General features: G+C 36.1%; 1 protein-coding gene across 8 annotated transcripts in view; it reads right to left on the minus strand.

Annotated features, from left to right (window-relative positions):
* LOC5565300 (trafficking kinesin-binding protein milt) overlaps window positions 1–15752 on the minus strand; it is a 312518-nt gene that overhangs the window by 164521 nt on the left and 132245 nt on the right. For 6 of the 8 annotated variants that reach the window (XM_021846822.1, XM_021846817.1, XM_021846818.1 and 3 more), the window contains exon 2: window positions 12439–13730. The exons of the other annotated variants lie outside the window; for them this stretch is intronic. In XM_021846822.1, coding sequence (XP_021702514.1) covers window positions 12439–13405 — 967 coding nt within the window. In that variant the 5' untranslated portion in view covers window positions 13406–13730. The remainder of the gene's footprint in view (window positions 1–12438; window positions 13731–15752) is intronic. 8 annotated transcript variants of the gene reach the window in all.

The following is a 15752-nucleotide window of genomic DNA, read 5'->3' on the forward strand; positions in this document are numbered from 1 at the left end:
GGGATTCGTGATAAGGGCATATCTGACAAATCAATAACAATGAGAAAATAATCAATGAAATTCTTATGTACAATTTTCAATCCTAATTGGAGAAAATATATTCAAACTTAAATCTTTTCACTATTATTCACATTTCACAAACCTAGTTTTAAAACCCTAATGAATACCACAAATATTTCATATAATTTACCTGGCTATTTCGTACCCAAAAAATCTTATAAGATTTCGACTAAAACATGCTCGAGAATGTCAGTGTCACCCGATGTTATGAGCCTGTCGACGATATAATTTATAATATCGCCTATTACTTTTGCGCCGTGTTTACATTTTGATTTCAATTAAGCCCACCATGTTCGCCTTGTTTATTTTTTGTTTTCAGTGTCGCCGTGTTTTGATTTCGTTTTCAGACTCGTTCATCACTTTGATAAACAAAAACACAAAAACACAGGCGTAATTAATGAAGTGTGTTGTTGAGGTGAAGTTTCGCCTTCTACAAATTTGCCTTTTTTGAATAGTTATAGTAATAGAGAAAAGTTTAATAGACAATCAAGCTACAACAGCATCGCTATATTTTCTTGAAATGAGTACATTTCGCCCATATCGCGAAGCAACCCGGTATCCTATTCTTGGCACTTTCCTATTCATTTTGGCAGACGATGTTTTAAAAACTATTAAAACCATATTTTGCAACAATATTTTTTTTACTTCTAAGCTTTCGATTTTTTCATCACGAAAATGAAGGTTTTTCTAAAGCAAATAAATTTAAGGTGAAAATGGAACATATGTTTATTTGGGAGATTGGCAGCCTGAGGGTGGCTCATCTTTTGACAATGTAACAAAGCCACACATGTAGAAACATGTATCTCTACTTTATTTATTAAATTCTTAGTCGCTTAGACAACAAATGAAATGAGGAAAGGTTTAAAAAAATCTAGGCATTGCTAACTATTGCAAAAAGTGAAACATTTTCGAAACCTCAGTTAGTCTTTTTGTTGTATTTTGTACAAAACAGACAAAATAATCTCGCTTTTAGTTCATTGCGCCAGCGCGATGCTTCTGGCGGTGATTAATCATGCGACGACGGAATGGTTAAGAAGCATACTGTAGCAGAGTAGAAAATAAGTAAGTAATATTTTTAATACTTTCATATGAAAGTAATTTGTTCGAAACCACAGATGATTTATTATTAATATTAACAAACATAACGACTTTATACAACTTATTTTAAAAGTTTTTTTTTTGTAAATTAAGAGCCCGGCAATGTTCGTCGAAACGATGTTCCCGATGAGCATTTCAAATTCCCGTTTTTTTTTCGGTAAATTCAAATTCCCGTCTTTTTCCCGATTCGGTAGCCACCCTGCATTAAGAAATTGAAGATATGATGTACAGTTAATGCTCTACAGAGTCTACACAGAAACACGGATAGTCACAGAATGACTAAATTTTAGTAATTTATGACTATTTTCTATCAACCTCTCTTTCGTTCTGCTGGGGTATTTTATGTTATTTGTAATTGACCTGGATTGCAGCATCCCTAAGCATGAACCCAGTCGAAATGACAAGCAGTGTAAAAAATCACAGCAGAAAAAAAGAAAGACAGATATAAAATAGTTATTAATGCATAAAATTTAGTAATTTGGAGACTATTTTTATTTATGAGCGTATAGTTCTTCATTTAAGCCTTAAATTTCAAGAGACCATCAAGATACCAATGCAAACCAATATGTTCTATGATTTTCCAACTCAATATTGAGATACAGAACGTTGAGCTATGGAGAGTTGACTCACAAGAACGTTGCATCCCTTGTGAAGTGAAAGAATTACTTAAATAAGTTTACCCGTTCTCAATCCATTTCGTGACATACAAACACCATTTCATTTTTATTTATATACAATAAATATATATAATAGCACATAAAATGTCATGCTGTTACTATGAGTTATTTAAATGTGATTTTTATAGAGAACTACAAATATAATCATTTTCATTATCGCAAAATTATTATTATTTTAAATACCAAAGGTTCACATGAGATAAATAATAGTAATTTTAATAGTTTCCATTTCTGCTCTAAATTTCGAAATTTATCTTTACTCATCTTTTAAATTATGTCCATTTTGGCTCCAAATATAGATATAGCCACCCTACACTTCTGCTCTGGTAAGATTTTTCCAAAATTTCAAATTATGTAATAATGTAATTCAATCAAACTTCAATTCGTAATTCAAAACATTCAACTCTTTAACTTGAAAAGATATCAAACTAACAGAACGTTAAAAGTATTTTTATGAACATCGGCTTACTATTCTACTGAACGCAACTGTACAAAATTCTTTGGTATTTGGCAACACTGCTAAAACAAAATCGAAGGGATCTCTATAGTCATCTAATGTTTTATAAATGAATATCAGTCTCGGTAATCTTTGCGCTGCCTTCCTAGTCAAATGTCAAATTCTGGCAGCTATGAGTTAGCATTCTAGATCATTTTCCATACGTTGTTATCATTGACCGTTGACCCGTTCTATGCTAACTTGCGACATACAAACATCCTTCCCTTTTTTATGTATATGGATTAAACATTTTTGTATGCACTGGCAACACTGCTCAAGAACAAACAAATAATGTTAAATATTTCGACTATCTCGAATATCTTGTAAGTTAACAAACTTGGATTGCCCGTAACGCAGGTAGATCATCTTTACGTGGTGCGTTTCGAGGTAAGATCTACCGAACTAAACCCTAGCATCGCCCTTTTTATTCATCCTAGGGTAATCGTTCTAGAGACGTTCAGATATTGCTAAGTATCGATATTTGATTCGATACGAATATCGAATTAAAGTATCGATACCACCGATATATTGAATCAAAATATCGACATATCGCAATATCATTTGATATGTTTGAAAAGGCGCAAAATTCTTGTATCGCTTAGTTATCTGACGATGAGTTTCCTAAGATTCGCAAACAATCTTTTGGCTTTGACTTTGACAATTATTTTGATCGATATGGATATGAATATCTACTTTTATGATACATCATATAACGATTGGTATATCAACTGCTTTCAAATATTTAAAAATCAATTGTTTTACGAGATAACCCTATAATTGTTATCTAAATATTGGTTTACGATATATTGGAAGGAAATATCGATACCATCGATATATTTAATAGGAAATATCGATATCATATTCAAGGAACGTGTGAGAATTCTTATTATTGAACGAACGTCCTTGTTTGAAATGCTTTTGTTGTCAATAAGAAGCCCTGGATTTTCGTAGGCTCAGGAAAATTTAGCAGCAGGGCAAGGATGATACTAGTTTTATCAGTATGCAAGGGACACCGATTGAGACCATATCGATAGTCATAGCCATAGCGGATGATACAATGTTTTACACAGCAAATCAGTATGAAATAGTTCATATTTAGTAGCCTACATTCATATGATGGAGCTGCATTGGTTCACTCATCCAAATTGATTCAAAAAATAAGTGAAATACAGTCAACCCTTCATGAGTCGATATTGAAGGGACTATCGAGTCATGGAACAGCAATGCTATGGAAAGCTGTTTGAGGGGGCCATCAAAGTAATCATGAAATTTGATTTTTAGCATGGTTCCATGAGTAGATATCGAGTCATTGAACATTAACTCATGGAGGTTCAACTGTAATCCATTTTCCTCATAATTGTAACTCCCATACACCTAATCTGGCCAGGGTAATCCTTATTTAACAACTGATTTTTCTTGAAAATTTTATCAAAATGGATCGAACGATTAAGAAGTCAAAGAAGTTTGAACCTTCGATGAAGACACCCAGTACTGTAAAGGTTAAATATCTGATCCAAACTGATTCTGGCGGCCTATGTTAACCAACGAGATTATCGATGCGAAAACAGGTTTCTTCTGAAATCCAATTTTTTTATATTCACTTTTGAATTGAAAGCTTTTATTTAACGTGACGGATATAGGGCTTCCCGATTATTTTTTTAAAACATTTCTTACTAATGTCTTGCTTCTCCAAGAAAATGAATTAATTGTGATTGATAAAAGGACGCGCCTTCGTTGAGCAACTTTTATGAGACCTTTGTAACTGATAGATTCCTTCAGATGTTTTTGATACAAAATTGCTCATGATGCTTAATCAAAATACATAGCAAGCTAGGACAATAGGAACTACGGTCACTGAAAAAAGAACAGGTAGATAAACTAAAAAGTAGATTGGAGAACCTTGTACCTTTTAATTAATAAAATAATTAATAAATTCCGCCCTAAATGCTTATCATTGACAGATACGCGTATTTTAACACAGCAGAATTATTCTTATTTTTCTTGGCATTACGTCCTCACTGGGACAAAGCCTGTTTCTCAGCTTGGTGATCAATGAGGACTTGCACAGTTATCAACTGAGAGCTTTCATTACCAAAGTTGCCTTTTGTATATCGTGTGGTAAGTACGATGATACCCAATACCCAGGGAAGTAAAAGAAATTTCCATTACGAAAGGATCCTGGACCGACCGAGAATCGAACCTTTAGCTTGGCTTTGCTTTGTAGCCACGGGTTCTAACCATTCCACTAAGGAAGGTCCCAGTATAATTCTAGAGAGCAAAAGGAGGAAGGTTTGTTCGCTAATGAACCAATTAATACGAAACCAATCCTCAATGATTTTCACCTCGCGAGAACGCATCACATAACTCGATTGACTGACCGCACGCCACTGTTCGTTCATTGATCGAGAAGTAATTATCGAATCCGATCCCAATGAAATAATGATCCCAAAGCTTGCTGCCTCTGTTGAACGGCTTTAATTTGGTTATTGAATGATCGCCTTCGAAATCAACGCATCAACGATGGGCGGGAGCATTAGGCGATGATGATCGCTGTCGTTGGGCGGCATTCATGGCGCCTCTGGCCATCAAATAAGTGAACTCTATGGAATTGTGGTAATTTGGTAACGACCTGCCGAATGGAAGGTACAATTATGGTTGAGGTCGTTTCAACAGCCAAAGGATTCGGCCACACATTCACCTGATTCTGATAATGGAATTATGATGTGGTGTGAGATGATTGTCGCCATCGAAGAATTGTCCCTAATTTGATCAAATAGCGTGATTTTTAGAGCAGTAGGTGTGTACGGCCTTCATTGATTAGTGTTATCGTCGGTAAATTGTTCACAAGACGCCTAATTGCAAAAGCGGTAAGATATGAAGCTTGTTGTGATGTAAACTGGATAACTCAGACGTTGATTTTTTTTAGATTGGCCCATGGTAGCATTGTTATCGTATTAATAATTTGGAGCAGGTAATCATTCAAATTGACAATTCGAATGGAGTTACCTATTCCAATGTTGCTGCGGGAACATATAATTTGAATTGGCTTCTTGACCATGGATAATCCCTGAAGTATCCCCACCAGTGCAGTGGGTTACAACAGAGTTGTAACAGATTTCGTTACTCAGTTTGTGCGTATTTTTTTTAACAAAATTTGTTATAATTTTGGCTGATTGGTAATTAAAATTACAAAAATTATAACAAAATATCCCCTACACCAAACGAAATTGAAACAAAATATGCTAGAATTTGAACAAAACGTAACTAATTATGTTTTAATTAAATCAAAAATATAACTCATTTTGTTATTTTTTACAAATTAAAATTTTCAATTTTCAACTAAAATTTGTTATTTGTTACAAATCTTGATATAATTGTGCTACACTTTTGTTGTAATCCACAGGTCGGGTAGGTATTACCGTTCGAATCCCGCCGGCCGAGGTTCTTTTCGAGTTGGAAATTGTTTCGACTTCCTAGGGCATAGGATATCTTCGAGTTTGCCATATTCCTAGAAATTCACCAAGAACTTTCCGCAAAATTTTGACACAAATATCATCAAAAAATTTTCTAAAATCTCGCAAAAAATAATCTAGAAATGCCGATACAATGACACTTAAATTCTTGTAGTAAACTCGTCAGAAATCCCACTATATCTCTTCATTCTTGACACTCTTATTTTTAGATCAAGAACAAAAATCCAGGAATTGACCTAAAATTTCCTTCTGTTATTACTCTCATGATGTATTCAGAAATTTACTTGATAAATTTCTACTGATTTCCCTATTGCTGAAGATTTTCGTTTGAAATTGCTCCAAGATTTTCGTTGAGGATACACTCATGCAAAAAACCAGCATTTTACGTTTAGTTGTCTTCAGAAATTATTTACTCCAGAGATTCCTTCCAATTTCTTCCTGAAATGTCTAAAAAAAGTCTACAATTTGCAAAGAATGTACCCAAAAATTCTTCCATTGAATTTCCTTCAGGAATTCCCTTAAAATTTTTCTCAGAATTTCTTGAATTTTTCTTAAAAGATGTTAGCCTACAGATTTCTTTGTTTTTTTTTAACAAAATCCTTAAGAGATTCTGCCATGGATTTGTCAAGGAATAGAGTTACTGCAAGCATTCTGATGAAACCTCTGTATCCTTGAAAAAGCTTTGGAGGATTATTTTGATAGGTTCTATCCCTTTAGGCTGAATGCAGTTAGGCCGAATGTTGTCAGGCCGAAAAGGTTGTTATGCCGAAAGGATTATTAAGCCGAAAATGGCTGATAGTTCTAATGGCTCGTAAAACCGAATGAATTTTTGGGTCGCATGAGTTGTAAGTGGTTAGATCAGCAATTTGCATTACCTTGAAGCCCACAATATCCTTTGTGAAATACAACTAGAAAACCAGCCTTTAAAAGGAGCTAAAACACTGATGAATGCGTAAGTGATTCGAAATAGTAGAGAGCATTTGTCACTTTAAATAGTCACATGTTATTTTGGCCTAATAACCCTTTCTGTCTAACGACCGGTGGTAGGTCATTTGGCATAAAGTCGTTTGGCATAATGAGTCTGAAACCAAGAATTTCTTAAGATGACATTCGTTTTTACGTTGCTGTTGAATCTTTCTGGCTTGTTGTGGAGTCAATTGACACAAAATGTCACTTTATTCAACAATCATATGCTCTTGAATAAACTACGCATATTAGGAAAATTATTGCCAATAGTATTTTAGCACAAATTTACCCTTCTTTCAAACATTTATTTTTTTTTAATGTGTTATAACTATAATTAAAGCTACACGGGTAAAAATGCGGCACTCTAAAACAGGAGAAAGAGTCATGATCTTGGGAGGAAAGTGTGTTTTCATGTTATGAAAATACACCATGCCCAAAAGTCATGAAATCATGAAGCATTTTACCGTAACGTCGGCTGTACGTTACTTTTTCAATTTTTAGCGAAGAAAAATGGCAATTAAAATTCTCAAATCATGAAGCATGTAAGCTGGAACCATGAATAAAATTCATGGAAACATAAGCACTATTCATGGATTTAGTCATCTGTCATTTATGATTCCTATTTTTGATACAAAAAGTGGCATGAACACAGGTCATGAAAACATAAGCACTTTTCATGTATTCAGATGCCTGTCATTTATGATTTCAATTTTGGTGCTGAAAAGTGGCAAGTTGAGTCATGAAATCATGAAGCAGGATCCCTGAATCATGAACTCAGTTCATGAAAACGAAACATTATACGTCAATTTCGATCCCAGTTTATATTTGCTTGAACTGGATCATCCGGCTGCCGAAGGCCTTTTGTGACCTGCTCTGTGGGGTATGCATCACTTCCGAACAGTTAAAATCGCCGACGAGCTTGTCAAGCAAAATCTTCGCTCAAAGTCAATCATTGCCCGGTTCTGTAAAGTCAGGATTAAGTAAGTACATTGATTGCATCGTGAAACAATGTGGGAACTCACGAGAATTTCACTAACAATGTCATCGATATGATGACAAAGTTCCGAAGAATTTAAACTTTTTCAAACAAAACTTTTTCTATAATTTCACTAGAAAAGATCACCGATCGCCATGAGACACGTTGACTAAGGTGCAGAAAGTGACAGTTAGATTTGTGTAACGCCCTGAGCATACGAATTCTTGCATAATAGTCACGATTTCATGACTTTTAGTCATGATATCATGAAACATAAAATTTTATGAAATCATGATATTTTGTTCATGAATCCGGCAACGATTTTTTTCCGTGTACAAAACTGTTGATTTAGAATTTAAATAAATTTAACCTTCTTTTTTACATAGGCTGTTCTTTGGAGCTTTATTTCAAGATATTTTTTTGTTTCCAACTGATAAAAGGGCGGCAATCGATAACATTGATCTGCTCAAGTTATCAGCGAAACGAGAAATCGATGGCTGCAGTTTCGTTGGGTTGTGCTACTTTTCCCCGAAGATCGGTTCCACGAATGTCGTAATCCCGAATGGCAGTTCCTCGAATACCCCGCTCCCCGAAAAAAAAAATGGCATTCACAATTTTCATAACTGTATACACTTCAGGGTGGTGAATGAACTTGCCATTTGATATGTACCCTTCTTTATTTAATTGGCGGTTCTTTAGAGTTTTACTGTCCTCAGCATTTTTGCCAACATGTGTGTAGTCGAGAATGACAGAATACCTCTTTCTTTTGATTGCTTATTGTTCTTTCTCGTTCACCATCCAGCCACTGAAGACTATTATAGCATTTAAACTGCACAACTTTTCGGGGAAACGGGTCAATCGGAGAAATGGCACTCGGGGAGAAGGTTCATTCGGGGAACTGGAAATCGGGGAACCAACATTCGGAGAAACGGCATTCGGGGATAAGTAGCACAATCACTTCGATTATGCTGAACGCAATTTTTTATGTCTTTACGTTTTATTATGCCGCAATTATTTTTGGCGTTCAATCTTCTATTGGTTTAACCATAAATTTTGCCTTCTTTTAAAAATAGGCTGTTCTTTATATTTAGACTGTTTTTTTTAAATATTTTGCTGTTTTATCAATTCCTGCAATGATAATTACTTTTTTTTTCTATCTTTATGAACGAGATTTTTAGCCCTGGGCTAGTTCAACTCGGGACCAACGGCTTTACTTCCCTTCCGAAGGAAGTCGTCACTATAACTTTTACGTCATAAGTGACTATCTCGGGGATGGGATTCGATCCCAGGTCCTCGGCGTGAGAGGCGTGTGTTCTAACCACTACACCAGGTCCGTCCTCATGATAATTACTGTTAGAATGATAATTTCTTTGAAATTTGCCAATTTTCAACATATTTTTTTTCAAACACATAATCTCCTTTCGAGATGCTGGAAAAAATATTATTTCAATCACAAATTTTCCCAGTGATTTTGATGTACACTTGCAAAATTAAAATTTATATTGAATCGTTCAAAAGTTTTGCCACAAATATTTTCTTTCAAAATGTGTTGTTCATTTGAGTTATGCTGTGAGAGGTTTTTTTTTGCGTTTACGTCTAAATATTTTAAACGAAAAATAATCTGATCTCGTATATAGGCTATTTTTGCACTATGCTGCAATTATAGATCTTGGGATAAGATTTTGCAAATAAAATTTCCCTTCTTTAATTAAGTAATTTTCATCAAGTGTTACGTTATACGTTTATAAACGAAGCAATTGAAACTTCTAGAAAGATCCCTAGAGGTGTCCCCGAATGTATTTATAGAGGATTTTCTGAATTAAAGACTTAAAGAATCACGAGGAATCTGTAGAAGAATCTGCAACGAGATATTCTATGAACGTTCCCTTTATTAATAACTGCAAACTTTCTTTATCGATTTACTATTTTGAAATATGTATATCGCAGCAAGCACAAAAACACTCTATGTTCTGGGATGTGGAGAAAATTATTATTCCGAAAAGATCGTTCACCAGACCCGTCATGAGTTTTATTTAGTTATGCTCTCTAATGTCACTAAAATTTTTGACATTCATAGCTCGGAAAATCTCTGAACAATCACCATGCTTATTGAGAACCTACGAAACATTTTTTCTATGTTGATGTTGATCTTGGTAAAATCTTCAAAAATGCCGATATCCATTCTAAGTCAATCTTTATGCCAAACGACCTTATGCCAAACGACTTTATGCCAAACAAGGTTCAATTCTAACGACACTTTACTTTAGGCCTAACGACATTCGGTCTAGCGACATTTGGCGACAAAGGTCTGGTCCAGCAACAAATGGGGGTGGAGGTTTCAAAAGGGGTGGAGGTTTTCCTATAATCATTTTGGCACGATTTCCGGAAGAAATATTGAGACCCATATATTATATTCCCATATAATCACTAAATATAGAAATTACAAAAGGTTCAAAAAGTTGGACAACTAAAGGATACTCAAGAGAAAATTTTTGATGAATAGTACTAAGCAATCGCAGGAGAAATTTATAAACGAAACAATTGAAACTTCTAGAAAGATCCCTAGAGGTGTCCCCGAATGTATTAATAGAAGATTTTCTGAATTAAAGACTTAAAGAATCACGAGGAGTCCGTAGAAGAATTCCTGCAATACCTGTGAAAGAGCCACTTTTTCGATCCTATTAACAGCAGGATTTTTCACGAGGACTCTTCTATGAATTGCTGCAGAAATTTTGATCACTCAAGAAATTTTTTCATTGTTGTCTATGAATTTTGTTTAAAACTTCTCCGCACTATTTTTCGTAGTACAGTCAACTCTCCCTAAATAGATTTTGAAGGGATCATCGAGTTAGAGTCGAGAACACAAAACTAGTACAAATATGATCCAAGGGACCATCGAAATTGTCATGAACCCAAGTTTTACTATAGTTCAATAATTCGATATTGAGATACGAAATATAGAGTAAGGGAGAGTTGACGATGTTTCATACACAATTTTTGAAGATGTCCGACGGAATCGTTTGAAAATCGTTTTCAAAGCTCTGGAGATATTCCTTTATAACGATAACAACAACATTGGGTATTGACAGATTTCCAACGGGTTCAATGATTGAATAATTTTTAATGGCATGATCGTGAGCGAATGATTCTCATGCGTGAGTTGTGTGAAGCAGATCGCAGCCCTATTTCAAACGAGACTTCAAAAACAATTTGTTTCGCCGAGAAGAAATTTTATTGTTTTCGATTTAAGCTAGTTCATTGTGCAAGCCATGAGAAGATTCCCTTCATTGTGAATAAACTGCAATACACAAAATCAGCATAATCGTATCAACGCTGTCAGGAAAAAAAAAGTTTCGGTTAAAAATGAATTTGAGGTTTTTTTCTGATTGCAAAATATGAAGAAAATTTGAAACATTTAATGTGATTTTAGAGATTATTTTGCTTAAAAAGCGATCTTTCATTGAAAATAGAGACTTTTGAATGACTTTCATTAAACTATAAATAGTGTACAATACCAATTGAAGTAGATTTTAAGGGTAATAAAGGCTCCACTAGAGCCAAAAGAAGGTTACAGTTCATAATATCAACTCGACATTTGTGGGGCCTTTTCCCTTTATAAAACAGCTTTGAGGGCTGTTATACAATGATGAAAGCATGGTACATGGCATGCACTTGAAATTCTCACAAATTCAGGTTACGTTTGGCTTTTCCTATGCCGCTTCGTATGAAATCATCCATATAAATCATAACATTAAACAAGTATTTCAGCATATGTTCAAAGATGTTGGCGAATCATCAGAGTGCGATTGAGATCTTAATAAAAGCTTACTGTTGAATAGTATATAAGTTAATTCAACAACATAGCAACAATGAAAATGTAATTTTTTCAATACTTTGGTAATTGCTGGATTTTTGCATCCCATGAGGTTTATTTTATAAGGTTTACATTAGATGTAAGAATTGTATGGCACAACGTATAAATTGAAAATAAATTTTCCTCAGACAGCGACTCTTGTTTTCATTTGTCAGTAATTTCCAAATCATTAATAAAAACATGTTATTAATACTCACGACGCCATGTTCTACGGAAGGAACGTTCAAAGTACTCACCTAGAAAGAGAAAAAAAGAAACAAAATTATTCAACAAATTCGACATGTAATCATTTTTTTCTCAAAATAATAATTAAAATTGTCATCCGGTGGCTATTAATCGATATCTCTCTTTCTGTAATTCTTTCGCACGATCATCGGTTGGTATTCCACTGATGCATTAAGTAGCATAAAATATTTGGCCGCGTTCGAAACACTCCCATATCGAATGAAAATCGTCAATCCCAACTTTTATCGTGATATCCGATTCCGGTGCTGATGAAACCACGAAATCAAAACCCAGTGAAGCAAAAGCATGAATGATCACAAAACTAGATCACCATCATTGTGCGGTTCTTTGAAGGAAATTGTCGATGCTCGATCAAAGACATTCTGCCACAGGCAGTGGGTCACTACTATGGACTGGTTTGAGACCACAAGCAAAGATGGGATAATTGATTGGCGGTGCACTCATTAAATGGGCGTCTTTCTCTCATCCCTTCTCGGATTACTTTCACTGACTATCGCCCGTCATAAAATGAATGCCGCTAAATGATGAAATGTTTTCAATTTATCTCCAAAAGTAGGACAGTGCATTCTTACCTTTATCCAGCAGAAGACTTCGAACCACTTTCAAATACATCCGGCCATCGTTCCCCTTTGCCACGTGGTAAATGTACTCCGGATACTCTCCGGATTGACTGGTTTTATCATCTTCTTCGGACGCAGTTCCGGCCGGTAGGAATACATCCGGATTGGGATGTACTCGTCCAGTCGCCAATTTAGCTAAACTTTCCGCACTGATCCCATACAATGCCTCCACCATAGGGGACTCCACAGTTGATTTGTCTTCTCCCGTAGCTCCATCGATAGACGCCAAACTTCCACCGAGACGTTCCTTGAGCTTCCGCAGTCTACTGGAAGCCTCAAGTTCCAGCTCCAGGAAACTCGGCGGCCCAGCATCGATTTCGTCATCCGGATGAGTAGTGGACGAAGTACGCCGCGAGGATAACGAATCGCTCTCTTCGCTAATACTACTTAGATAATTTGCACTATAGTCACGAGCCGCCAACGAGAGGGGCGTCGCATCGCTGCTGAATACTGGCGTTTTGTTGAGGTCGCTATGCTTGAGGAACTCGCGAAGCTGTCTAGCTGCTGAAGCTTTACTCGCCAGCTGCCGCTCTAAAACGGCGTAGGTATTCTGGAATCCGTAGCTGGAATCGCTCGGGCAACTCGAAATAGACGGTGGAGGCGATGACGCGAGGGCAGCCGGACTCAGTAAGCCTCCGATATATTCGGAACCACTACCAAAGAGGTCCAGCGAATGGAGCGGAGTACTGTTGAGGATATCCCCCGAAAAGGCTTTGCTTCTTCCGGAGAATAGAGTATTGTAGGCATCTTCGGCTTCGGTAGAGGATTGTTGACGACTCTGTTGATCTAAAGAATTGATCGAGTATTCGATGGCACTTTCTTCATCACTCGGGACCGTTGATGAAGAGGAGGCGTCGTTGTTGGTGCAAACTGGAACACTCTCGTTGCTGTTGCTGGTGGTCGATGTCGTTGACGTCATACTTTTGGATAGGGATCAGTGCGATTATCTCGATTTTTTTACTCATGCACTCACACGTACAACATGGCGGCGCTCCACGTCACATGTTGAAGGGCAATGTGGTGGACTGCACCACCGCTCGTTCGGTAGCGATATTGAATTAATGCAATTATTTTTTCACTTATTCGATGGCAAGGTGGTCTCTGCGCCCCACACTTTAACGATCGTTTTTATTTCTTTGCCGGTTTTCCACTGCTTAGGTTGTCTACATGATGAGGTATGATTTCACTGAGTTCGTTTCGTTATTGCTTTCCGAGATCGGATCGAAGCCGACCTTGGTTCACGGCTAATGGGACATCAAGAGGATCGTTAAAAATCACTGATTCACTAGGTTTTTTTGGACTTCAAACAGCTCGATACCAATCCATAGAAGGTGCGCATACTTGAGCAGAGTTGGCATTCACAGCATTCGGTTAAGGTGAGGTGATAACACTTAGAAGAGAACATGAATCACAATTCTGTTTTTTTTCTGTTCCGGTTGATGCAAAATCAGGAAGTTAAACATAATCCACAATTCATTACTTATTTTTGAGCAATTATTTTGATCATTCACAAAACACGTGTCTACCGATAGAATTATCTCATAAATTATATAAATTGCGAATTCAATTCACAAGAAAGTGAATTTAATTCGCAATCATGATACAAAGCCCCTGCCGCAGTACGAAAGTGATTGTAGATTCTGCTCACAACACTCTTAAGCTGAGCGCTTTTGCCCCGAAAATGAAAGCTGTCCACTGAAAACAAAGCATTTTACCGAGACAAGAGTCGAGCATTTTCCTTGCCATCATAAACTGTACGAATTGACATTGTGCCCGGTCAAATTCACCCACAACAAAGAATAACTAAAAAATTCTCCATGGCATTAGTGGGCTGCATATTTGATTACTTTTTACGAGAGTAATTTCGCGTTGGACAGCTTGGGCGGAAGCGGTTTTTGGAACAAATCAAGTGAATGATACGCGACTTTTTTATTTCTTGATTGATGTTGCTAAGCTACTTTGTATGCAGAGAAGTCTCTCTCTTCTGAAAGAGGTGGATTAAAATCTTTAGGCATTCAATGTCGGATGTTGCGATAGATAGAGAAGAGGTTGGACGGTTACACAGCTCCGAAAAATAAAAGAAATCTTCGTCTCTTTGACTTGAAGTATATTTAGATCCGAAAAAGGTCGTCATAACTTGTTGCTTTCTCGTTCGTGCTTATGAAGTTTTGGTAGAATATTTAAGTAGGGTACAACACAAGCCCCTTCACCTAAATAGAGGTTTCCTCATTGTTAACTTAGCTTAGCTTAGACTGACTACACATATCAATGGTTGCTATTCCGTGATTGACCGAAGTCAGTGAATATGCACAAAGAATCAACAAGAAGTTCGGCTGGGATTGGCCATAATCTTCTTCAGTGTGCATAATTCAGTGCCTCAATTTATACAGAGTCAATAACGGTGCCGGCCACGTCCTTGCAGCTGTCATGGCGAAAGCAGGTGTTATCATATTTTAGAGGGATATTAGATTTAGGGATTAGAAGAAAAGAAAGCTATTATGAAAACTAATATTTGCGTAGAATAACATATCCTTGAAATATACATGCCTTTTTTTGAAAGTAGAGATGTATGAAAAATGTTAAAAATGTATCGCCTTTAATTTGAGTCAAATTAGTAATTATTTTGAATATGGCAAACTAGTTTGGATCTCGCGAACGTGACCGAATAAAATCATAAATTGAAAGTATGAATGTATGTTGTACCATATTTAAACTAAATATGGACAAATTACAATTTTGGTCAAGTACCTACTTTCCCCCAGTTTCGAACACATTGATTTATTATATGATATCATATCAACATGGTGTCAAACATTCAATAAAATTAAGAAGAATGAACATACTAATTCGTTTTTTTTTCACTAGCACAACGTGAACCGAACACAATTAATCCTGATTCCGTCTCTCATTCACAAAGGAGCATGCAACAGATTCAACGGATCAAACCCTCCTCTCCATAGAGCATTTTAATATTTAATCGAAAAACTGATAGGTCAATATTTTTCGGGATTTCTCAATTAATTTATCCAATGTATCTCCAAGGGTATCCCTCTGGAATACCTAGGAAGTACTGCCGCCCATTTATGCTTCCAAAGATTTTTTTTTAATTGTTGGAAGAATTCGTAGACAGAACAACGGAAAAGAACAACTCGTTACAAATTGTAAAAGGATTGAAATGAAACTTCCTAAGACCGCAACAAATTTGAAATTTTTCTTTTGAAATCCGGAGGGGGAAATACATTAAGTATCTCGTTTTTAGTGCCGGT

This window comes from Aedes aegypti, chromosome 2 (genome assembly GCF_002204515.2).
Source record: "Aedes aegypti strain LVP_AGWG chromosome 2, AaegL5.0 Primary Assembly, whole genome shotgun sequence".
In the NCBI taxonomy this organism is placed as follows: Eukaryota; Metazoa; Arthropoda; class Insecta; order Diptera; family Culicidae; genus Aedes; species Aedes aegypti.